We start from the raw sequence: 23,889 nt of genomic DNA, 5'->3' as shown, positions 1-23,889 counted from the left end.
AATTGTTTGGACATGATTTGAAAAGGCACACAACTGTCTATATAGAGGTCCCACAGTTGACAGTGCATGTCAGAGCAAAAACCAAGCCATGAGGTCAAAAGAATTGTCCGTAGAGCTCAGAGACAGGATTGTACCGAGGCACAGCCCTGGGGAAGGGTAGCAAAACATTTCTGCAGCATTGAAGGTCCCCAAGAACACAGTGGCCTCAATCATTCTTAAAATGGAAGAAGTTTGGAACCACCAAGACTCCTCCTAGAGTTGGCCGGCAGGCCAAACTGAGCAATCGGGGGAAAAGGTCCTTGGTCAGTGAGGTGACCAAGAAGCCGATGCTCCAGAGTTCCTCTGTGGAGAATGGAGAACCTTCCAGAAGGACAACCATCTCTGCAGCACTCCACCAATCAGGCCTTTATGGTAGAGTGGCTAGACGGAAGCCACTCCTCAGTAAAAGGCACATGACAGCCCACTTGGAGTTGGCCAAAAGGCAGCTAAAGGACTCTCAAACCATGAGAAACAAGATTCTCTGGTCTGATGAAACCAAGACTGAACTCTTTGGCCTGAATGCCAAGCGTCAAGTCTGAAGGAAACCTGGCCCCATCCCTACTGTAAAGCAAAGTGGTGGCAGCATCATGCTGTGGGGATGTTTTTCGCGGCAGGGGCTGGGGAACTAGTCAGGATCGAAGTAAAGATGAACGGAGCAGAGTACAGAGAGATCCTTGATGAAAACCTGCTCCAGAGCGCTCAGGACCTCAGACTGTGGTTTACCTTTCAACAAGACAACGACCCTAAGCACATAACCAAGACCATAACCATAACCAAGACAACTCAGGAGTGGCTTCGGGACTAGTCTCTGAATGTCCTTGAGTGGTCAAGCCTTAGCCCGGACTTGAACCAGATCGCACATCTCTGAAGAGACCGGCAAATTGCTCCGAATCCAACCTTAGAGCTAGAGAGGATCTTTAGAAAAGAATGAAACTCCAAATACAGGTGTGCCAAGCTTGTAGTGTCATACCCAAGAATACACAAGGCTGTAATTGCTGCCAAAGGTGCTTCAATAATGTGAAATATCCTTTATTTTTTTTATAAATTAGCAAAAATGTCAAAAACCTGTTTTTGATTTGTCATTATGGGGTATTGATGGGGGGGAAACTATTTAATTTTAGAATAAGGCTGTAAAACCTAACAAAACGTAGAAAAAGACAAGCGGTCTGAATACTTTCCGAATGCACTGTAAATGCTTGAAAACGTGTCATTTCCCAAACACTTTTGTACAATCCCAAAAACTTAAAGTTATTCATTCCCACACCCTAAAAAACAAAATCTAATAACTCAAGCGCCATTTCATTAATTGCTTTGCAAAACGTATGGCTCAATCGAAATTAAGCCCATGATTAAGGTGTTTGTTTTTCTACTCAACCAATCCATTACAAAGCCACTCAACATGGCAACCCAAACTGCTTGCTAAGGCATCTATTAGGCATGTCTGTTCAATCACAAAAAAAAAAGTCAAAAGCCTGGTTGGACTTACTTTCCCACCGTCATGTTGAGCTGGTGCTGGACCTCCGAGCGGACACTTGCTGTGACAGTGGTGGCCAGCTGATCTGTAGAATTCTGGAACGTGTCAATCATCTGCTGCAGCTGGCCAATCATAGGGTCCTGGCCCTCCTGCTCACGCTGCTTCCTGCTCTTCACATGGGTCTCCAGTTGCTGGATATCTACAGAGGAAAACAAACATCCTCAGTACGACACAGTAAGATCTGTCAGGCATATTCAGATGTGCTGTTAGCACAATATAAAAATCAGCTGAAAAAAAATACAGCAAATGTTTATCAATACATACAAAGCCCACTGCTCTTAACATAGATGTATGACACATGTAACAAGTTAAAAACTAGGCTAAGTCCATGACCTTGCTCTTGGGCGAAACTGCATAAAGCGAAGAAACAGCCTGAAACGCTGAGTGTTAACAGTTAGTAATTGGATTGTCATACACTCATGTGTTCCCTGCTTGAAGCTGTCATTGATCTGCTGGAACATAGACTGGCAGCCCCTCTCAAACACAGGCAGCACAATGCTCTGGAACGCATCCTTGTAGGCAGCCTGGATAGGCCCCTGCATTGCCTCAGCAGCTGCCCGGCCGATTGCATCTGTGGTGTTCTGCACAGAAAGGGATACAAAGTAATTTGTGTGTGTGCATTTTGACTGTAGACTGAATAAGTGAGCTATGAGACTACTTTACATCCTTTGATCCAATGACCAATCTAGGCTCTAGAGCAGGGCATGCTAAACTTTTTGGGCCCAAGACCCCATTTTGATATCAGCAATCTTTTGCGATCTCAGTTAAAAAGAGATGTAATCAACAGCCAAAGTTAACTTTTTAATTTGGGGCTATATTAAAAATCACTGACAGTTTTTCAAATTCAATCTGAAGGAAGTATAGTTTGAAGCAGGGGTTGGAACTTAAATTATTTACTAATCGTTTCGTTCTGAACAGAACCGCGACTTTTACATTTTTTTTATTCGTTCCACTGGTCTGACTAGCAAAATAAAGTTTTGAACTGGTTCAATCCAAAAGTATCAGTTTATAATCATTCCTTTTAAAACAAACATCAAATATATATTTTTTTTACTTAAAAAAAACCCCATTTAGCTCAACATTAAATTACTTCACCAATCAACACGGCTAGAGCAGCTTACTGTGGAGCGGGTAAGCAACTTAAACTATATAGAAAAGTCATTAAGAGCAAATTGTATTTTGCCGTAAGAGCATGGTTTAATCATAATGCAAGACAAACACACTGTGCTATAGCGCGAGAGATGCAACTGTATTATAGTATCCTTAACTATGATTGAATAAGTCAAACCCACTCTTCTCTAATTAAACATCTGACCCTAATTTCTGAATTACGTTTGTAACGTGGTCAGTAGGCTACAGTAATCTATGCTTCAGAGGGGAGGGGCAGGTAGCCTAAATACACACCGGCAAAAATGTTCATAGGCGCTCCACTCTGAACGTTATTAAATTATGGTTCTGTTCCGGAACAGGAAAGATCACTTTCGTTCTTTTCGGTTCTGTTTCCTGAACCGGTTCCAACCATTGGTTTGAAGTTACTGAAATGCATCAGAAAGGTATTGGAAAGTTTAGGAAAACGTCAAGGAAGATCAGGCAATAACTGCGTATGATCTTTTGTGTAGAAATTAACATCATTGCCTTCAATGATGTTCTTTCCTCTCCCCAGTTATTTGATGCAGATTTGGTGCCTGGTCCTGTCCACTCTGTTCTAACGACACCCGCAAGGCACGTGAGCATTGCAGAGGGAAAGAGAAGGCATGTGTGTGTCTTCGCTTTAAGCAAATGGAGTCATAATAGCTTATAGCCCCCAATGTTAAAAATGTAGAGCCACATTTTGTAGGAAGAAAACCGAAACCTCTGTCACAACTGCTATAAGCAAATATCTAAGGTAAGTCACGTAACGCGGTTCTATGAACTAAGCAGCGCATTTTTTTTTATCCCCCCCTGAATTTGTTGCCACTAACCTTTGACTTGACGACTTTGCTGACGTTCTCCTTCAGTGCTGCCTCCACAGCCGTCAGCTTAGCAGCGATGGTGTTATTCATCTGGGCAGTAACAGGCTCGAGACTCTTGATAATAGCTGTTTAGTAGCAAGGCCAAACATTTACTTCTCAGTGATTATACAGTTAACTTCATTTGATAAAAATTGTGGAATAAGTTAGGAAAAAGGAAGGAAGTGTACTGACTGGGAGGAACGGTTTTCTTCATCTCCTCTCGGAGAGTCTTGTCCAGACGGTTACACAGGGTGTTGTTGAGAGTTTGAGCCAGCTGCTGGGAGAGATGCTCCTGGAGTTGCTGGTTACGGTTCTGTCCCTCTGCTAGGATTCTCTCCATTCTCCTCTCTGAGAAACACCGCCAGGTCAAGGATCAAACAGTGGGTTGATGAGGATGTGCTTCTGCAACAAAACTACGGTCTTAAAGATGCAATACGCATAAATGGCTCTGGCATTTCCTGGTTGCTAAAACTAATAGTTGGCCTAATTTTAGTTTGTGTGACAAAATAAGCATATAAACCACTGAAATATTGACCATAACCAAATATATTGTATTTTCAGATGTTTGAACCTCGTGTCCAAAACTGAATTTAAGATGCAACATTTTTACTTGAGAACGAGAAGAATAGCAATAGCGCACATAGAAGCGATCCACTGCTTAGACTTGCTTTCAATGACAATGAGAGAACAATAACTCATTTCTATGTGAATTTGGTCAGATCGCCCGAGAAGTTACATATTGCAGCTTTAATTAGGCACCTTTCTAGATGTAAAAAGCATCTTTATTCATGTGAATTGAATTCCATTTAACCTACAATATCTGCATTCATAACACTTCCCTATACACTACATGGCCAAAAGTATGAGGACACCTGCTCGTCAAACATCTCATTCCGAAATCATAGGTATTAATATGGTGTTGGTCCCCCCTTTGCTGCTAGCCTCCACTCTTCTGGGAAGGCTTTCCACTAGAGGTTGGAAAATTGCTGCAGGGACTTAGTGAGGTCAGGCACTGATGTTGGGCGATTAGGCCTGGCTCGCAGTAGGCGTTCCAATTCATCCCAAAGGTGTTCGATGGGGTTGAGGTCAGGGCTCTGTGCAGTCCAGTCAACTTCTTCCACACCGATCGACAAGCCATTTCTGTATGGACCTTTGCACAGGGGCATTGTCATTCTGAAACAGGAAAAGGCCTTCCCCAAACTGTTACAACAAAGTTGGAAGAACAGAACCATCTAGAATGCTATTGTATGCTGTAGCGTTAAGATTCCCCTTCACTGGAGCTAAGGAGCTTAGCCCGAACCATGAAAAACAGCCCCAGACCATTATTCCTCTTCCACTAAACTTTACAGTTAGCACTATGCATTTGGGCAGGTAGCGTTCCCCTGGCATCCGCCAAATCCAGATTTGTCCATCGGTGAAGCATGACTCATCACTCCAGAGAAAGCGTGTCCACTGCTCCCGAGTCCAATGGCTGCGAAACCTATTTCATGAAGCTTCCGACGAACAGTTCTTGTGCTGACGTTGCTTCCAGAGGCAGTTTGGAACACGGTAGTGAGTGTTGCAACCGGAGGACAGACGATTTTTACACGCTATGCACTTCAGCACTCGGTGGTGCCGTTCTGTGAGCTTGTGTGGCCTACCACTTCTCGGCTGAGCCGTTGTTGCTCCTAAGCGTTTCCACTTCACAATAACAGCACTTACAGTTGACAGGGGCAGCTATAGCAGGGCAGAAATTTGATGAACTGACTTGTTGGAAAGGTTGCATCCTATGACGGTACCACATTGAAAGTCACTGAGCTCTTCAGTAAGGGCCACTCTACTGCCAATGTTTGTCTATGGAGACTGCATGGCTGTGTGCCGAATCTAATTTGAAGGAGTGTCCACATACTTTTAGCCATGTAGTATATCTTGCAGTGATCATCTCATACCAAACTACATAATTTTCAATGGTACCACTACATAGGGAGGTCTAGGAGTTGGCACTGATTGTAACTTGTGACATGTCCCAGTTGTAAGGATACGTTCGTGCTCCTGCTGGCTGACCATGACGTGCTCCACATGGGCTATGACAGAGCTCTGCACTGCGTCCATGTGGCCCGTCACTCTCTGCAGCAGCTCTAGCTGACTCTGACGGAGATCCGCTAGCTCCCTCTGCTGGTTACGCAGCAGCATCAGCAGCTCTTCCTGCACCTCAGGGTTCATCTGCAACAGGTTAGATCAGATTACAGAGAGGGATGTTCAGAAGACCATGGTGTCTAAGCAAACCAGGTATAATGTATCATCTAATTATCAGGGAACAAATGGTATTGCTGAAAATGTATGTATAATGGAAACATCTTGGTGCCACTATTATAATCACAATTTAAAGATAAAAATGAACAGTGAATCATATTCATTCAGCCATGATCACTTACCTGATGATGATTATGATGCTCAGGCTGCCTGGACTGAGTGGCATGAGATGCATCCCTAAAAAGAGAGAAGGCAAAGAGGCCATTAGACATGGAAGTAAATATCAGAGAATAACATTCTGTGGTAACTGTCATGGTCTTCACCCACCCATCATCTTTTTTACTCTTCCTCTTGAGTTTAGGGGAGCCTCTGGGAGAGCTCTTCCACTCCTTCACTGGCAGTCTTTGAGACGACCTGGCTCCACAGTTCCCGGAGGACGACGCTAGACTGGCCACCTCGTCATCATGGTCACTGTGTGACAGGAAAACAAAGCAAGAGGAGGAGTTTAAGTGCCCACAATAGGTGTTGATAATGGGTACATGGCATGGGTACAAAAAAAACCTGTGCAGGTTTAGGATGAACATTAAATCAGAATCAAGAATACATTTAAATGGAAACTTTAAATCAAGCATTGACTTCCAAAACACCACAAATACTGCATCCCTCCAGGACCAGCACTATTGACAACAAAAGGGAAGTTCTGGAGATGTGACTATCTTACCTCTGTTCTGCACTGGCGTCCTGACTGTCATTCTGGGTTAAGTGGTAGGTGCGTCTGTGGTATGGAGAGGACATGTGTCTGTCCTTCATTTCCTCCCTTGAGCTAAAAGCACGAGATACCATTTAAAACAAAAAAGCCGATTTGTGTAGGCTCTTCAGGTTGCATGCATAGGTAAAGACACTGTGCCTATGTCAGCGCGTGTGCGAGACTGTCTTACCAGTCTCCTAGGCCGTTGTCCCGCAGGCTGTTGCGCGTTTCCCGTGTGATGTCGGGAGCTGCAGGCCAAGGGTGGCTTGTGTTGTTGTCGGAGCAGGAGGCAGCGGCGGCTGCAGCAGCATTCTCCTGTGACAGGGCATTCTCCAGTAGTGAAGGAGTGTTACTGAGCCTCTGCTCCGCCTCCACTGCTCCAGCACCCAGCTCTAGGGTCAGGTGGCCGTGGTCAGAGTTGTTCCGGTTCCGTGGAGAGAGGTGGTGAAGGGCTGAGGCTGCAGAAGCCATGCTGTCTGTGTGGAGGGCTGGGAGAGAGTCTCGGGATTCAGCTCCAGACACACCCCCCAGGCTTCGCTGCAGCGTCTCAGAGGCGATCTCAGGGATGTCCTGTGACATGGCCGTGGAGGCAGATGAGATGACGTCTGGAGAGCGGGCCAGGGTGGGAGAGGCATGCTGAATCAGCATAGGCTCAATGACCTGTGGGTCCATCGAGAGGGGCGGGTTTGGAGAGGGAAGCACCTGTAGAGGGTGGAAGGGGTAGGTGAAGGGGAACATGAGCATATGAGGAGTGGTCTCTTGTAGAGGTCGACCGATTATGATTTTTCAACGCCGATACCGATTATTTAAAATGTATTTATTTGTAATAATGAGAATTACAACAATACTGAATAAACACTTATTTTAACTTAATATAATACATCAATCAAATCAATTTAGCCTCAAATAAATAATGAAACATGTTCTATTTGGTTTAAATAATGCAAAAACAAAGTGTTGGAGAAGAAAGTAAAAGTGCAATTGTGCCATGTAAAAAAGCTAACGTTTAAGTTCCTTGCGTAGAATATGAGAACATATGAAAGCTGGTGGTTCCTTTTAACATGAGTCTTCAATATTCCCAGGTAAGAAGTTTTAGGTTGTAGTTATTATAGGAATTATAGGACTATTTCTCTCTATACGATTTGTATTTCATATATTGGATGTATTGACTATTGGATGTTCTTATAGGCACTTTAGTATTGCCAGTGTAACAGTATAGCTTCCGTCCCTCTCCTCGCCTCTACCTGGGCTCGAACCAGGAACACATCGACAACAGCCACTCTCGCAGCATCGCTACCCATCGCTCCACAAAAGTCGCGGCCCTTGCAGAGCAAGGGGAACAACTACTCCAAGTCAGAGCGAGTGACGTTTGAAACGCTATTAGCGCGCACCCCGCTAACTAGCTAGCCATTTCACATCGGTTACACCAGCCTAATCTCGGTAGTTGATAGGCTTGAAGTCAAACAGCTCAATGCTTAAAGCACAGCGAAGAGCTGCTGGCAAAACGCACGAAAGTGCTGTTTGAATGAATGCTTACGAGCCTGCTGGTGCATACCATCGCTCAGACTGCTCGATCAAATCATAGACTTAATTATAACACACAGAAATACGAGCCTTAGGTCATTAATATGGTAGAATCCGGAAACTATAATTTCGAAAACAAAACGTTTATTCTTTCAGTGAAATACGGAACCGTTCCGTATTTTATCTAACGGATGGCATCCCTAGGTCTAAATATTGCTGTTACATTGTACAACCTTCAATGTTATGTCATAATTATGTACAATTTTGGGAAATTAATTACAGTCTTTGTTAGGAATAAATGGACTTCACACAGTTCGCAACGAGCCAGGAGGCCCAAACTGCTGCATATACCCTGACTGCTTGCACGGAACGCAGGAGAAGTGACAATTTCCCTAGTTATAAGAAATTCATGTTAGCAGGCAATATTGACTAAATACGCAGGTTTAAAAATATATACTTGTGTATTGATTTTAAAGAAAGGCATTGATGTTTATGGTTAGGTACACATGGGTGCAATGACAGTGCTTTTTTCGCAAATGCATTTGTTAAATCATCACCCGTTTGGCGAAGTAGGCTGTGATTCGATGAGAAATTAACAGGCACCGCATCGATTATATGCAACGCAGGACACGCCAGATAAACTAGTAATATCAACCATGTGTAGTTAACTAGTGATTATGTTAAGATTGCTTGTTTTTTATAAGATAAGTTTAATGCTAGCTAGCAACTTACCATGGCTTCTTGCTGCCCTCGCGTAACAGGTTGTCAGCCTGCCACGCAGGCTCCTCGTGAGTGCAATGTGCAATGTAAGGCAGGTGGTTAGAGCGTTGGACTAGCAACCGGATGGTTGCAAAAATGAAGGTGATAATCTGTCATTCTGCCCCTGAACAAGGCAGTTAACCCACCCTTCCTAGGCAATCATTGAAAATAAGAATGACTTGCCTAGTTAAATAAAGGTGTAAAAAAATATATTAATAAATAGGCCACAATCGGTGTCCAAAAATACTGATTACCGATTGTTATGAAAACTTGAAATCGGCCCTAATTATTCTGCCATTCCGATTAATCGGTCGACCTCTAGTCTCTTGTGGAAGAGAGTACATCTTTATGAGACAGCAGGGAATACCAAAATGGAACAAGGAGTAAGGATGATAGCCTAGTGGTTAGAGCATTGGACTAGTAACCGAAAGGTTGCAAGTTCAAATCCCCGAGCTGACAAGGTACAAATCTGTCGTTCTGCCCTTGAACAGGCAGTTAACCACTGTTCCTAGGCCGTCATTGAAAATAAGAATTTGTTCTTAACTGACTTGCCTAGTTAAATAAAAGGTATTTTTTTTGTTTAAATAAAAATAAAAATAAAAATGCTGTCACATATGACGGAGGGACGAGAGATCTTTTAAGTTGACAAAACACATGTTACGTTGGCCCCTCAGCCAATTGTGGCACACAATTCTGCATTCTAACCGTGTGTAACGACTGCGCTGTGAGTGCTAGCGTCCATGCAAGTGTGTGGCCTACCGGCATGTTGTCCCCTAGGCCTGAGATGAGAAGGGAGCTGGCTCTGGGGCTGCTGGTGCTCGCACTGAGAGTCAGACTGCTACTGCTGCTGCTCTCCATAGACATCTTGGGGTTCTGGGTCAGCTCCTCTCCTCCCCTGCAGACATTGACATCACTAGAGTCAGGGATATCAAAGCACAAACTCTTTCTTTGTTCAGTCAATTATGAATTCCTTCCCTCTTATGCACCCTTCGAGTTGACCTACCTGGCGCCACTGTCAGAGTTGCTGGTCATGGCTGTCACCATTTTCAGGCTGCTGGCACTGCTGCCTGGGGAGGCTGGGACCTGGGAGAGAAGGGCAGAAATAAAGTTTAAAGCGCAATCAAGATCCAGGAGTAATATCCCTCCCTTGGATATTCGCTAGCATTTTGATAGAATAGTGAGAATTTGGAACTGGACATACTGAAGCACTGGGGGTCATGAAGGCGTCAGGGGTCATGAGCTTGGGCATAGCGGCGGCACCAGTGGGGGACATGAAGTCAGCAGGAGCAGGAAGGGCGGGAATCTTACGGAGATCATTTTGGGAGCCACATCCGGACTCCTTGTCAGAGCTCAAACCTTCCATGCTCATGTCTGTCAAGTGATCCGAAAAACCTAGAAAAGCACAAAGACCGATTAATACATGAAAATCTGGGATAATGTTTCTAAAATCTCTTAAACTGAGTAAAAAATAGTTCTGGTTTATGACGACCAACGGCTCTCTTAACTCACCAAAGCCGTCATTTGAGTCTGAGTGAGGCAGAAATAAGGACGAGCCAGACCCAAGGTTTGGCTGGAACCAGATCTGCACATCTTGAAGGGACCTGTGGACAGAAGAATACATCTAAACACTAATACGGGTGTATGAAATGGGATACTAAAAACTGATTTTATGGTCACAATTTCAATGCAGACCTCTGAGTAAATATGATAATAGGACCTGAATGACAACACTCACTTTGTGTGGACACAGTATAGCTTTATTTGTATCCCAGCTCTGGATTCCATTGGGCCCTGGTTGCCCTCTAGAGATAACAGGAAGAAAAAAACACTATAAAACAAAAGTTATACCCATGATAATACAGGGGTCAGACCAGCCCATCGTTAGATTAGGTAGTAGTGGTAATCGGGATCCAAGAAGGCGAAACCAACCTGCAGTCATACTCTCACTCTCCTCATCTGGGGGGAGGACCTCTGTGTGGCGCAGGCGGCTGCGGCTGACATCCTGAACACCAAAGCTGAGTACAGGGTGTGTAAGCAGGAACTCGGACACGGCTGTGAAGCTGGCATGGCCCTTCTCCTGGTCCTGCAACAACTCCATCACATACAACACCTAGAGGGACAACACAAAACAGGGTTAAAAACTCATCCTGATACCCAAAAAGGATTACAGTTGGTAGATAGATCATAGTGATACAGCAGGACACAGATGTTATTATGACCTTTCTCTGTACGTCGCTGAGGATGAGGCATTCTGCAGAGAGGTCCAGGCTGGCCTTTAGACTGGGAAGGACTGAGGAGTTGAACGGGTCTGGAGAGAACCTGAAGGACATGTACATAGGCTCTCGTTAAAACAGGTCCAGTAACGGAGGTATGAATGAGACAACTTGCAAAGCATGAAAGAGCAGTGAAAACACAAGTAAAACAGTCAGACCTGATGGTCTGCAGGCAGGTCCATGACACTGTGCACCACATCTTCAGCTCCTGGTTCTGATCAGCTCCAGTAATCAGAAAGCGCCAGAATGGAACACTAGAAAGAAAAAAGTAGGGGTCTAATCAATCTCTCATGGGTCCTTAAGAGTAAATTACACTGATTGCATTGGTTAATCTTCTAAAGATCCATGCGTCTATGTAATCCTGGGTAACCAAATGTCACATTCGCTAAATACTCTACACCTGTTCAGCTAAAGACATACAGCAGCAGAAGGGAACAGTAGGGACTTACTCTGGGTCCTGTTTCTTGTGGTTGTCACAGAACAGCAGGCAGGAGAGGGGGTTCCCATTGTGGGGCTGCCACTCATGCAGACATCTGTGAAAGAAGCCGGGGAGAGGACTTCACAGAGGAAAGTAAAAGTAACCATAGAGATACAGATGGAAAGGAATTGCAAGAAACCAGAATTTAAATATAAATATTATATTATAAAATAAAGTAATATTGAGTCAAGATCTACCTTGGCTGGTCCTGTCCTTCAATGTAGATTTGCCAGAACTTTACATAACCATCATGACTGGCTGTGGCCAAGACTGTGCCATCCGGAGACAGGGCACCTTCACTTATACGCTGGAGAAAAACACCACCCAAAACGAAATTTCCACACTAAAAACCAGTCTGTAAATAAGTGCTTTCCATACTGGAAACAGACAATGTGATTACTAAATGCCCTACCTCTGTATGTCCTTTTATGGTTATAACGCCATCCTTCAGGTCAGTGGCATCTACTGGCCAGGTGCTATTGTTGCTGCGGAGGATCTCCAGATCCCACACCTCAGCCTGGGGAGAAAAGACAGGACAATCAGCAAAAGAGAGGGAGTGAATTAAAAAGATTAAGAAAATAGTACAAAGGGACGAGGAGGACGAGTTTGTCTGAGACATGGGTAAATAAATAAGTCTGATTGTGTCCAATAGGGCATACATACCCTGTCTTCATGCAGCAGGGCCAAGGTCTGGCTAGCATCCTCAGGGTTCTCTTCATTGTCCTCGAGGATGAAGGGACACCAGATCAACCTCCTATTGGAGTTTAGAGGTGTGTCTTCAGGCCTCCGGATGTGGACAACCACTTGATCCCTGAGAAGCATGTGGGTTAAGGTGTGTAACACCACACCTGTACACCACAGGATGTCGGTGATACCTTAATTGGGGAGGACGTATTCGTGGTAATGGCTGAAGAGGAATGGTATCAAATACATCCAACACATGGTTTTCATGCGTTTGATGCCATTCTGTTCGCTCCAGCCATTATGACCGTACCCCCCTCACACATCACAAAGTACTTTTTAAAACGGTCAAAAACAGGTAAATGTATAGTTACTTTTTTAAATATATATATATATAAACTTAACCTTTAACTACATGAAGCAGTAAAGGGCCAACTGAAGTGTAATTCTTGGGCAGAATGAAGAGGATACTGGATCTTGCTGCTGTGGCAGGTGAGCTGCCAGATGACCAGGTTGCCAGCTTCGTCAACACATCCCAGCAGGGTGGAGTCCAGATGGGCGAAGGCCAGGTCTGTGACTGCACCAGTGAAGCCCTTCAGCAGGGTGCGCTCCGCGGAGCCCAGGCTCAACACACGGATCATGGCCTGGTTGTTTGCTCCTGTACACAAGTACAAAACATGAGTTTGCGAGCCAACTTCTGTCACACTCTGAATCAAATCGGGATATTTTGGTTTTACATGGAAAGCTTAAGCAGCGTTAAATACCCAGTGCTTGACTTGGGCAGGAGCTTACCGGAGCGGAGTACCGGCACCTCAAATTTGTTACTGCTTGAGTTCAAGCACCTCTTATAGAATACTAGCTCAAAAGTATTGTGGCGCTCCTGCACCTAAATATAAAGTATGAGTATTGGCATGGTGTTTGTAATTCTGTCATCACTATGATGTTGATTAAGTGCTTTAAATGACAGAGAAATCAATACAGACAAATGAATAGATCACAGGGGTCTTGGCAGTCACACTCGGGTTGGGCAATATTACGATATATAGACGATGCTAAGATGATTGACAGCCATTGTCGATGGTGACGACATCGTGATGTGACAGACAATGGTTTGACTGGCGCCACCCAAGCAAAGCAAAATTTAAAGTCAATCTTGCTCTCTCCCCGACACCATCTTGTCTACCTGTTTAAAAAAAAGTAGCCTATAGTCCTCCTTCTCAGCCCTCTCCAATCAATAGGCTATGAATATGACTTAAGGATATGTTTTGTTTTATGCATGGCTTTCTCACAATGAAACAAACATAACAGAATTCCATCTCAAAATGCTATTTGAATAGCCTAAAAATGTAAGGTAGCCAGAGGATTAATAATGAGAGAACGTAACGACTATAACGACTGTTCCCTGATGGAAGGAAACGAGGTACAACAAGCTACGGTGAGTCGCGACTTAGGTTGAAAGACCTACAATCACGCCTGATAAGGTGAATTAAATCTGCGCTTCGCAAAACGGTGTTGTACCTCGTTTCCCCTCCTTCAGGGAACAGTAGTTATAGTCAGAACATTACATCAACTTTGGTACAACATACTATGGGGGAATATAATCACGCACCAAGCCGACCAACTGATACTAAATGAAAACAGCCAATGGTAGACCACCAAGACCTGACCCCGCCAGATGCGGCAGTCGTTTCGGTATTTTTGAAATCTGACACAGTGGTTGCATTAAGGAGAGGTATATCTATCATTCCATGTGTATAACTTGTATTATCATCTACATTTATGATGAGTATTTCTGTTGAAACGATGTGGCTATGCAAAATCACTTGATGTTTTTGGAACTAGTGAATGTAACGCGCCAATGTAAACTCAGATTTATTGATATAAATATGAACTTCATTAATTCTTGTCACTACAGGGGGTGCTGTTTCAACTTCGACATTTTGCGTCTCCAAATTAAACTGCCTCGTACTCAATTCTTGCTCGTACAATATGCATATTATTATTACTATTGGATAGAAAACAATCTCTAGTTTCTAAAACCGTTTGAATTATGTCTGTGGGTGAACCAGAACTCTTTCTACAGCGAAAATCATGACAGGACATGCGAAGGTCTGAAAACTAGGCTCAGATCTCGGATCAGTTTAAAACTCTGTGTGTGCCCTATGGATCGAAATGAACTGCACCCGCCTTCCCCTGGATGTCAGTAACCAATGAGAAGTGGAATGGAATCTCTACGTATTTCTCAGAGTTGTATAAAAGGCAATGGAGTGACATGTACTTTCTTTTGGACGCTCGCCAAGGCGCAAGAGGGGACATCAGAATGGCATGTTGAATAGCTCTTGTTATCGGGCTAAGATATATCCGTCTGTGATTTAATTCGAAATAGGTGTTAGAAACATCATAACGAAGTTATTTGAAACCGATTTATATCAGTTTATGCGAGTATATTGCTATTTTCGGAATTTTCGTAGTATTGCGTTTGAGGATTTGGACATGTGTGTGCCAGGTAGCTACTGTTAGCTGCTAGTTCCGAAGTTGAAGTTTTACAACAAAGCAACGATTATTTTGGACAAAAGGACACCTTGCCCAAGATTCTGATGGAAGCTCGTCTAAAAGTAAGAACTATTTATGATTTTATTCCGTATTTATGTGGAAAAATGTAAACGCATTTTTCGGCCAATATTGCGGCACTAGTCTGGCTGTAACGCACACTGTATGTCAAGTAAGGTTAATTTTAAAAATCTAAATCAGCGGTTGCATTAATAACCAATGCATCTTTCATTAGCTGTCCAACCTGTATTTTTTTAGTCAATCTAATCGATAAATAATCGTAAACTTAGGTGCCCTTCCAAGATGGCGCCGGCCAGAATGCATGCCATGTTTTGACTGATTACATAGCATAACCACGATGTGATGCAAAATATGCACATTTTCGAACAAACTCTATATGCATTGTGTAATATGATGTTACAGGACTGTCATCTGAAGAATTCTGAGAAGGTTAGTGAAAAAATTTATATATTTTGGTGGTGATAACGTTATCGCGCTTTTTGCCTCGAATCAATGCTGGGGTGATGTTAGCTCATGTGGTATGCTAATATAACGATATATTGTGTTTTCGCTGTAAAACACTTAGAAAATCTGAAATATTGTCTGGATTCACAAGATGTTGGGCTTTCATTTGCTGTACGCTGTGTATTTTTCAGAAATGTTTTAAGATGAGTAATTAGGTAATACACGTTGCTCTCTGTAGTTATTCTAGTCGCTTTGGGTGAGTTTTGTGATAGTGGCTGCAATGGTAAACTGTGATTTATACCTGAAAAATGCACATTTTTCAAAAAAAACATATGCTATACCATAAATATGTTATCGGACTGTCATCTTATGAAGTTGTTTCTTGGTTAGTGGCTATATATATCTTTATTTAGTCGAATTAGTGATAGCTACTGATGGAGTAAAACAATGGTGGACAAAAAAATGTTGTGTCTTTTGCTATGGTGGTTAGCTAATAGAAATACATATTTTGTCTTCCCTGTAAAACATTTGAAAAATCGGAAATGATGGCTGGATTCACAAGATCTGTATCTTTCATTTGGTGTCTTGGACTTGTGATTTCATGAACATTTGATTATATGATATCCCTGTGGCTTTAGGCTAGGCTAGTCAGCTCTTTTGATGGGGGGGATCCCGGATCCGGGGTTGTGACTCGTTAGAGGTTAAACAAAACATGCATGTATTGTGTAACATGAAGTCCTATGAGTGTCATCTGATGAAGATCAAAGGTTAGGGATTCATTTTATCTCTATTTCTGCTTTTTGTGACTGCTATATTTCACTGGAAAAATGGTTGTGCTTATTGTGGTTTGGTGTGACCTAACATAATCGTTTGTAGTGCTTTCGCTGAAAAGCATATTTGAAATCGGAGACTTTGGTGGGATTAACAACAAGATTATCTTTAAAATGATATAAGACACATGTATGTCTGTGGAATTTTAATTATGAGATTTCTGGTTTTTTAATTTGGCACCCTGCACTTTCACAGGCTGTTGTCATATCCCGTTACCGGGATTGCAGCCATAAGAAGTTAAACAACGCCCAAGACGAGGCAAAAAGAGAAATAGCTTATAAAGGAGGACATAGCCATGACTTTCAGGGCGGTGGCCGCATTTGGACGCAACTTCACCTTAACGAGCAGGGAGGATCTTCAGATCCAGCGATTCTAGATGCACAAAGGGTCCGCACAGTGCCTCCAAAACCAGCTCAAATTTTATTGGTCACATACACAAAATCTCCAGCCTCGCTTGCCAACCCTGCCTGTGCGCCTGGGACAACGGGTCCCTGCCTAAGAGGCGAATGATCTCCACGAAACAAGGCTGCCTAGGCCAACAGGGAGCCACAAGAATCAATGATAAGCCGTAAGCTGAATCAGAACCACTGGCGGAAACGCGTAAAGGAGGGTCCGAGGCCACTGGTGCACCAGAGCGTCCGTTCAAGGCGGCACTTGGGTACCTCATTGAGAAAAATAAACAATGTGTGTATTCTCGCAATGCATAAAGATGTCAGCCCTGACGAAAATGTCCGATACCTGGGAGACAAGTGGAAAATGGTAGCTAATTTATTCGTTTGCTAATCTATCGCTGATCAGAAACATTCAGCATGCAATAATGTAGCCTAAATCAAGTGTATTATTCATCTATTGACTCACGTAGTAGCCTTATATTGAGCCTAGGCTATTTTCTTATCGTCCCAATCCCACTGAAACCCAAAATCCTGAATTCTCCTCAGTCTGGACGCAAATCAGGCTACCGAAAGCACATAGTGGGCGACGTCATCAGCATTCCTCCCAAGTCTCCAGCAAACTTATGTTTTGGGACCGAAGCACCTTTTCATTATAACGTTGGAGGAAATACGTTCCAAGTGTGTGAGGAACGTGTTTGCTGGCCTCAAATGCTAGCCAGCTAGCAAATATTTAGAAAAACATGAGGTAAGCTAACCTGTTTGCAATCCCTTTAGCATTGCTTTCTAGCCAGCTAGCGGTTAGCTGGCTAGTTACCTACAGTAGTTAACAACTGATGGCAGTAGCTAACATATTTTGCCTATTCCACCATTTGAAGAATGCATAGGCCCTACTGGCATTTTAATATAGCGCGGGGAAAGGGAATCCGGACACAATAGACATTTAAGTATAGGTGTAGATGCATGACATGATCGGAATACTAAGGCTGCAAGAACTCTCAAGTCTACACACGGCCTGTGATGAACCAACAGTATCTAGCAAGCTTGGCCATTTGACTTTTGTTTGACTGTCGTTAACAAAGATGGTATGATTCGACAATGCTATCGCCTACTCGGGGTGAGCGCCGTGTCCTGTTCATCGAACTCACATTCGAGAAAACACGGACTTAGGGTTGAAAAAATGGTTTAGGTACCAAGGTTTGCCTAACGCCCGGCCCACTATGAGTACAAGGGTACCGGCGACCAGTGACATACCCCGATTGGCAGTGCCACCTCTTGATAGTTAAGTATATTTAAAACCTAATACTTTGACTTTCACTCAAGTAGTATTTTACTGGGTGACTTTCACTTGAGTTATTTTCTATGAAGGTAGACCAAGGAAAATAACAGAGGTTACCCTACCGACCAGTCATAGGTGCTGGCGACAAAGCGCCATGTAACCTTGCTGGGAATGGAACAGACAGCTCTGATAAATAGACCACTTCTGTGGTGAGAGACAGGGGCGATTCGTAACCAAATTCCCAAGAATGTAAAGTGCTCGGCTTGAGAAAGAATGCTAATTTCGGGGTTCAAATGAACCAAAGAGACTGTGGGATAATAGTATGGTCGTGTCCAACCCTGCTTGCTCCCTTGACTCAGCTACGAACCAAAAATCACCTACAGGGCCCATAGCCTGTATCACTAGACACCTTCTTGGGAATAGTGAGCTACAGGCAAGAATCAGCAATGAGCAACCTTTGGGGAGGGGTGCCCCCTTTTGGATAAAGAGCGTTTCACTCAAACTATTACATTACAACCTGGAGAGATTGATGAACCCCATGGAATGCGGGGTACCAGAGGGGCAATAAAACATGGACGAGCTCCCCAAACACGTTGTGCTTCCATGAGACTGTATAGACTGCCCGAAGCCCGGCCCCCTTATGGGCACAGAAGGTTCCGGCATCAATGTGGGGCGCCATCATCACAAATGTTTCATGGAGCAGCGCAGCTGCTTGGGGCCTAATTCCTCTTCGGAGGAGCACGCAAGCCCCGCTCTACTCCAAACGGTTGATCGTGATTGATCGTTCGATCTCCAAGGCATTCCTAGACGGTCACCAAACATTTCTATAAAAACCAGGGGCACAACTTCCACTGGGGGGGGGGGGGACATGTTTTGAAATTGCATTTTTGTCCCCCAAAGTTTTATCATTGGAATGTGATAGAAAACGAGGCAACGGTGCAGATGCCTCCGAGCGGTCGGATAGGCTGTTTGGAGTGTGTGTATGTATGCCTGCCTGTCTGTCTTAACTTGCCTAGTTAAATTAAGGTTAAGAACAAATTATAATTTACAATTACTGGCCCAACACTAACCACGAGGCTACCTGCCGCCTAAAATTTCTCATATACATGAAAAGTTTGGGGCAGCAGGTAGCCTAGTGGTGAATCAGATCTCCGCATGTGTACATCCATCCATCCAGTCAAAAGTTAGCACACCTACGCATTCAAGGGTTTTTATTTTTTACCATTTTCTACATTGTCAAATAAACTATGAAATCATTTAGTAAAACAAAAGTGTTAATACAAATCAAAATATATATTTTAGATTCTTCAAAGTAGCCACCCTTTGCCTTGATAGCTCTGTACTCTTGGCATTCTCTCATCCAGCGTGAGTGTTTGAGTTCCCACATATGCTGAGCACTTGTTGGCAGCTTTTCCTTCACTCTACGGTCCAACTCTTCCCAAACCATCTCAATTGGGTTGAGGTTGGGTATTTGTGGAGGCCAGATCATCTGATGCAGCACTCCATCTCTCTCCTTGGTCAAATAGACCTCACACAGGCTGGAAGTGCAACAAGCACAAACCAGATGGTATGGCGTATCGCTGCGGTAGCCATGCTGGTTAAGTGTGCCTTGAATTCTAACATTTTTTTTTATTTTTTTTTTATCAGTGTCACCAGCAAAGCACACCCCATTATCTCCTCCATGATTCATGGTGGGAAGCACACATGCGGAGGAGATCAGCCGTTCACCTACTCTGCATCTCATAAAGACACAGCGGTTAGAGCCAAAAATCTCACATTTGGACTCATCAGACCAAAAGGACAGATTTCCACCGGCCTAATGTCCAATGCTCGTTTTTCTTGGCCCAAGCAAGTCTCTTCTTCTTATTGGTGTCCTTTAGTAGTGGTTTCTTTGCATCAATTCGACCATGAAGGCCTGATTCACGCAATCTCAACAGTTGATGAGATGTGTCTGTTACTTGAACTCTGAGAAGCATTTATTTGGGCTGCAATTTCTGAGGCTGGTAACTAATGAACTTATCCTCTGCAGCAGAGGTAACTCTGGATCTTCCGTTCCCGTTCCTCCTCATAAGAGCCAGTTTCATCATAGTGCTTGATGGTTTTTGCAACTGCGCTTGAAGAAACTTTCAAAGTTCTTGACATTTTCCATATTGACTGACCTTCATGTCTTAATCGCTAGCGGAACCCCCCCCCCCCCACATTCCACTGAAAAGGCAGCGCGGGAAATTCAAAAATATTTTTTTGAAATATTTAACTTTCACACATTAACAAGTCCAATACAGCAAATGAAAGATAAACATCTTGTGAATCCAGCCAACATGTCCGATTTTTTAAAATGTTTTACAGCGAAAACACAACATATATTTATGTTAGCTCACCACCAAATCCCAAAAAGCAGACATTTTTTTCACAGCAGATAGCTTTCACAAAACCCACAAAGAGATCAAATGATTCACTAACCTTTGAACATCTTCATCAGATGAGTCATATGACATCATGTTACACAATACATTTGTTTTGTTCGATAATGTGCATATATATATATATATATATATATATATATTTTTAAAAATCTGTTTACATTGGCGTGTTACGTGCAGTAATGTTTTGATTCCAAAACATCCGGTGATTTTGCAGAAATACTCATAATAGACATTGATAAAAGATGCAAGTGTTATTCACAGAATTAAAGATAAACTTATCCTCTATGCAACCGCTGTGTCAGATTTCAAAATAAACTTTACGGAAAAAGAATAATCTGAGAACGGCGCTCAGAGCACAATCCAGCCAAAGAAATAGTTGCCATTTTGGCGTCAACAGAAGCTACAAAAACACTATAAATATGCACTTACCTTCGAATAACTTCATCAGAAGGCACTCCCAGGATTCCCAGTTCGACAATAAATGACTGAAAAGTTCCATAAAGCCCATCATTTAGCCACTTGTTGTTAGCATGTTCAGCCCAGTAATCCATTTTCATGACGCACGAGCAATCCCTCCAGACAAACTCAAAAAGTTCCGTTAGAGGTCATAGAAACAAGTCAAATGATGTATGCAATCCATATTTAGGATGTGTTTAACATTAATCATCAATAAGGATCCAACCGGAGAATTTCATTGTCTGAAGATCATTGGAACGAGAGCACTCTCTCTCGCGCGCAAAATGAGACTCAGAATTTCTGAAGACCACTCAGTAAAATAGCTCCTATGAGCCCCTCCTTTATAGTAGAATCATATAACCAAAATTTACAGATGGTGACATCTAGTGGAAGCCCTAGGAAGTGTTTGCTCATCCATAACTATAAGGGGTATCATTTGGCACTGTTTTGAAAATCGAGTTCTCACTTCCTGTTTGGATTTCTTCTCAGGTTTGTCTGCCATATGAGTTCTGTTATACTTAGACATAATTCAAACAGTTTTAGAAACTTCAGAGTGTTTTCTATAAAATGGTAATAATAATATGCATGTATTACCTTCTGGGACAGAGTAGGAGGAAATTCCGTTTGGGCACGCAATTTGTTCGAAGTGGAAATGCTGCCCCCTGTCCCGATGAAGTTAAAGTAATGATGGACTGTCATTTCTCTTTGCTCATTTGAGCTGTCATAATATGGACTTGGTCTTTTACCAAATAGGGCTATCTTCTGTATACCACTCCCACCTTGTCACAACAACTGATTTGCTCAAACACAAAGGAAAGAAATTCCAAAAATTTACTTTTAACAAGGCACACCTGCTAATTGAAATGCATTCAAGGAGACTACCTCATGAAGCTGGTTGAGAGAATGGCAAGAGTGCGCAAAGCTGTTAGGTTCTTATTTTTCAGAGTAAATAACCCACAGACACTAGAGAAGCTTTAACCAAGTTTAATTCTTCCCAAAGGTTCTGTACAGCTGTAATTCAGACAAAAATATTTCTCTACATCACAGTTATATACATCCTACTTAAGACACTCCCTCTCTCCAATCCTTACAGTTTATGCCCAACAGGAAGAAGGTAACCAGATCCTAAACCATGATTACTCCCTTAAGGGGAACTGACCGCACCCCTCACTTCCCGACCTCAACCCCTCCATCTACCACAGATGTCCATCTGTCTCCCCTGTATCAACACATTGCTCTCCTCTCGTCGCCCTACACATTCCACAGCTATCTGTCTTTCTACAGAGACCCAGTCTCTTTCACTCCTTAATATACGTCTGATCTATCATGTATTTAATATCTCAAAGCTGAAAATATCGAATCCAATACTGTCAAGGCAAAGGGTAGCTTCTTGAAGAACCTCAAATAAACAAATCAAAATGTTTAATAACACTTTTTTTGTTGCTACATGATTCCATATGTGTTCTCATAGTTGATGTCTTCAATATTATTCTACAATGTAGAAAAGAAAAACACTCTAAAACCAAAGTTGGATAAAATTTAAAAAATAACCTTGAATTGCTACTTTCCCCCATCTCTGTTGTCAGTAGGTGCAATTGTTTCAGCTGCCCTGCTTGCCAGGTACGCAGTGTACCCATTTCATCAATTTCATGTGTTTGAAGTTACAAACTCTGCCTACTCTGTGTGTCCAGAGGGCTAAGTGCACCTATAGGCCTACTGCTAGCCAATTAGATTTCTCAGATCACCCTGTCTGCAGCTTCCTCCAGCACACAGCAAAGAAAGTTGATACTGTGATTCCAAAACCATGACTAGAGAGAGACTCAGTTCATGTTTAAGTTTTTATTCACTACTAGGGTTGCAAAGGGTCGGAAACGTTATGGTATATTTCCAGAATTTTTCCATGGGAAGTTAAGCCCGGGAATTTTGCTTAAATTTGTCAAAGTTAGCTTATGACAGTGAACCTTTTTTGTGGGATACACAGAAGGCAATTCTAGGTCTTGTGGCATATTTTGGTTAAACTATCCCCAATGCAACAGAATTACAACCCTCTGCATGCACAGTGCATTCTTCCATCACATGTACAGCTGATTCTCAAGATCTTGCACACTAATGAGATGCTATTGAGCCCACACTACTACACTGTGAGCCAAGGACTACATGCTTTCTGGTAAGTTTTGATTACAATACTGGGTGGGGTGAATATAATTCATGTGACATACATGATTTTTTGTTAACTAGTAAATAGTAGCCTACAGCACCTAATTTGCTCACATTGTATATACTTATTTTTTTCTACTGTATTATTGACTGTATGTTTGTTTTACTCCATGTGTAACTCTGCGTTGTTGTATGTGTCGAACTGCTTTGCTTTATCATGGCCAGGTAGCAATTGTAAATGAGAACTTGTTCTCAACTTGCCTACCTGGTTAAATAATGGTGAAATAAAAATAAATTAAAAAAACAGCAAAGTGTGCTTAAATCATTTGTAACTTGTTAACCTCTCTTGGGTACGTGAGACGTTAGCGTCCCACCTCTTCAACAGCCAGTGAACCTGCTGGGTGCAAAATTCAAATACAGAAATACTCATTATAAAAATTCAGAAAACAAAACATATTTTACATAGGTTTAAAGATTAACTTCTTGTGAATCCAACCACGCTGTCAGATTTAAAAAATGTTTTACGGCGAAAGCATACCGTACGATTATTTGAGAACATATCCCAGCAGACAAATCATTACAAACAGTAACCAGCCAAGTAGAAGAGTTACACAAGTCAGAAATAGAGATAAAATGAATCCCTTACCTTTGATGATCTTCATATGGTTGCACCCAGCAGACATTCCTTTACTCAATAAATGTTCCTTTTGTTCGATAAAGTCTCTTTATATCCAAAAAGATCCGTTTAGTTCACGCATTTTCTTCAGTAATCCACAGGCTCAAACGCAGTCAAAACAGGCAGACAAAATCCAAATTGTATCCGTAAAGTTCATAGAAACAAGTCAAACAATGTTTATATTCAATCCTCAGGTTGTTTTTAGCCTAAATAATCGATAATATTTCAACCGGACAATAACGCCGTCAATATAAAAGGTAAACAAGAAAGGCACTCTCTCGGTCGTGCGCATGAAAAAGCTCTGTGACACTTTAGGGTCCACTCATTTAGACTGCTCTTACTTCCTCATTTTTCAGAATACAAGCCTGAAACAATTTCTAAAGACTGTTGACATCTAGTGGAAG

General features: G+C 42.6%; 1 protein-coding gene across 2 annotated transcripts in view; it reads right to left on the bottom strand.

Annotated features, from left to right (window-relative positions):
• Window positions 1-23,889, bottom strand: part of edc4 (enhancer of mRNA decapping 4) — a 48,206-nt gene that overhangs the window by 8,991 nt on the left and 15,326 nt on the right. The window contains exons 5-26 of one of the 2 annotated variants that reach the window (XM_071343278.1): window positions 12,731-12,917; window positions 12,242-12,389; window positions 11,991-12,095; window positions 11,776-11,885; window positions 11,550-11,657; window positions 11,259-11,354; window positions 11,047-11,146; window positions 10,757-10,937; window positions 10,563-10,629; window positions 10,337-10,428; window positions 10,029-10,219; window positions 9,831-9,910; window positions 9,587-9,722; window positions 6,735-7,246; window positions 6,518-6,619; window positions 6,124-6,267; window positions 5,979-6,033; window positions 5,586-5,766; window positions 3,757-3,912; window positions 3,535-3,650; window positions 1,989-2,154; window positions 1,526-1,712 (exon numbers count right to left, since the gene is read on the bottom strand). In XM_071343278.1, the coding sequence (XP_071199379.1) occupies window positions 1,526-1,712; window positions 1,989-2,154; window positions 3,535-3,650; window positions 3,757-3,912; window positions 5,586-5,766; window positions 5,979-6,033; window positions 6,124-6,267; window positions 6,518-6,619; window positions 6,735-7,246; window positions 9,587-9,722; window positions 9,831-9,910; window positions 10,029-10,219; window positions 10,337-10,428; window positions 10,563-10,629; window positions 10,757-10,937; window positions 11,047-11,146; window positions 11,259-11,354; window positions 11,550-11,657; window positions 11,776-11,885; window positions 11,991-12,095; window positions 12,242-12,389; window positions 12,731-12,917 (3,220 nt within the window). The remainder of the gene's footprint in view (window positions 1-1,525; window positions 1,713-1,988; window positions 2,155-3,534; window positions 3,651-3,756; window positions 3,913-5,585; window positions 5,767-5,978; window positions 6,034-6,123; window positions 6,268-6,517; window positions 6,620-6,734; window positions 7,247-9,586; window positions 9,723-9,830; window positions 9,911-10,028; window positions 10,220-10,336; window positions 10,429-10,562; window positions 10,630-10,756; window positions 10,938-11,046; window positions 11,147-11,258; window positions 11,355-11,549; window positions 11,658-11,775; window positions 11,886-11,990; window positions 12,096-12,241; window positions 12,390-12,730; window positions 12,918-23,889) is intronic. The other variant, XM_071343279.1, reaches the window with a different exon arrangement.

This window comes from Salvelinus alpinus, chromosome 15, assembly GCF_045679555.1.
Source record: "Salvelinus alpinus chromosome 15, SLU_Salpinus.1, whole genome shotgun sequence".
NCBI lineage: Eukaryota > Metazoa > Chordata > Actinopteri > Salmoniformes > Salmonidae > Salvelinus > Salvelinus alpinus.
The sequence above is the reverse complement of the archived record's forward strand: the minus strand, read 5'-3'. Positions and strand labels throughout refer to the sequence as shown.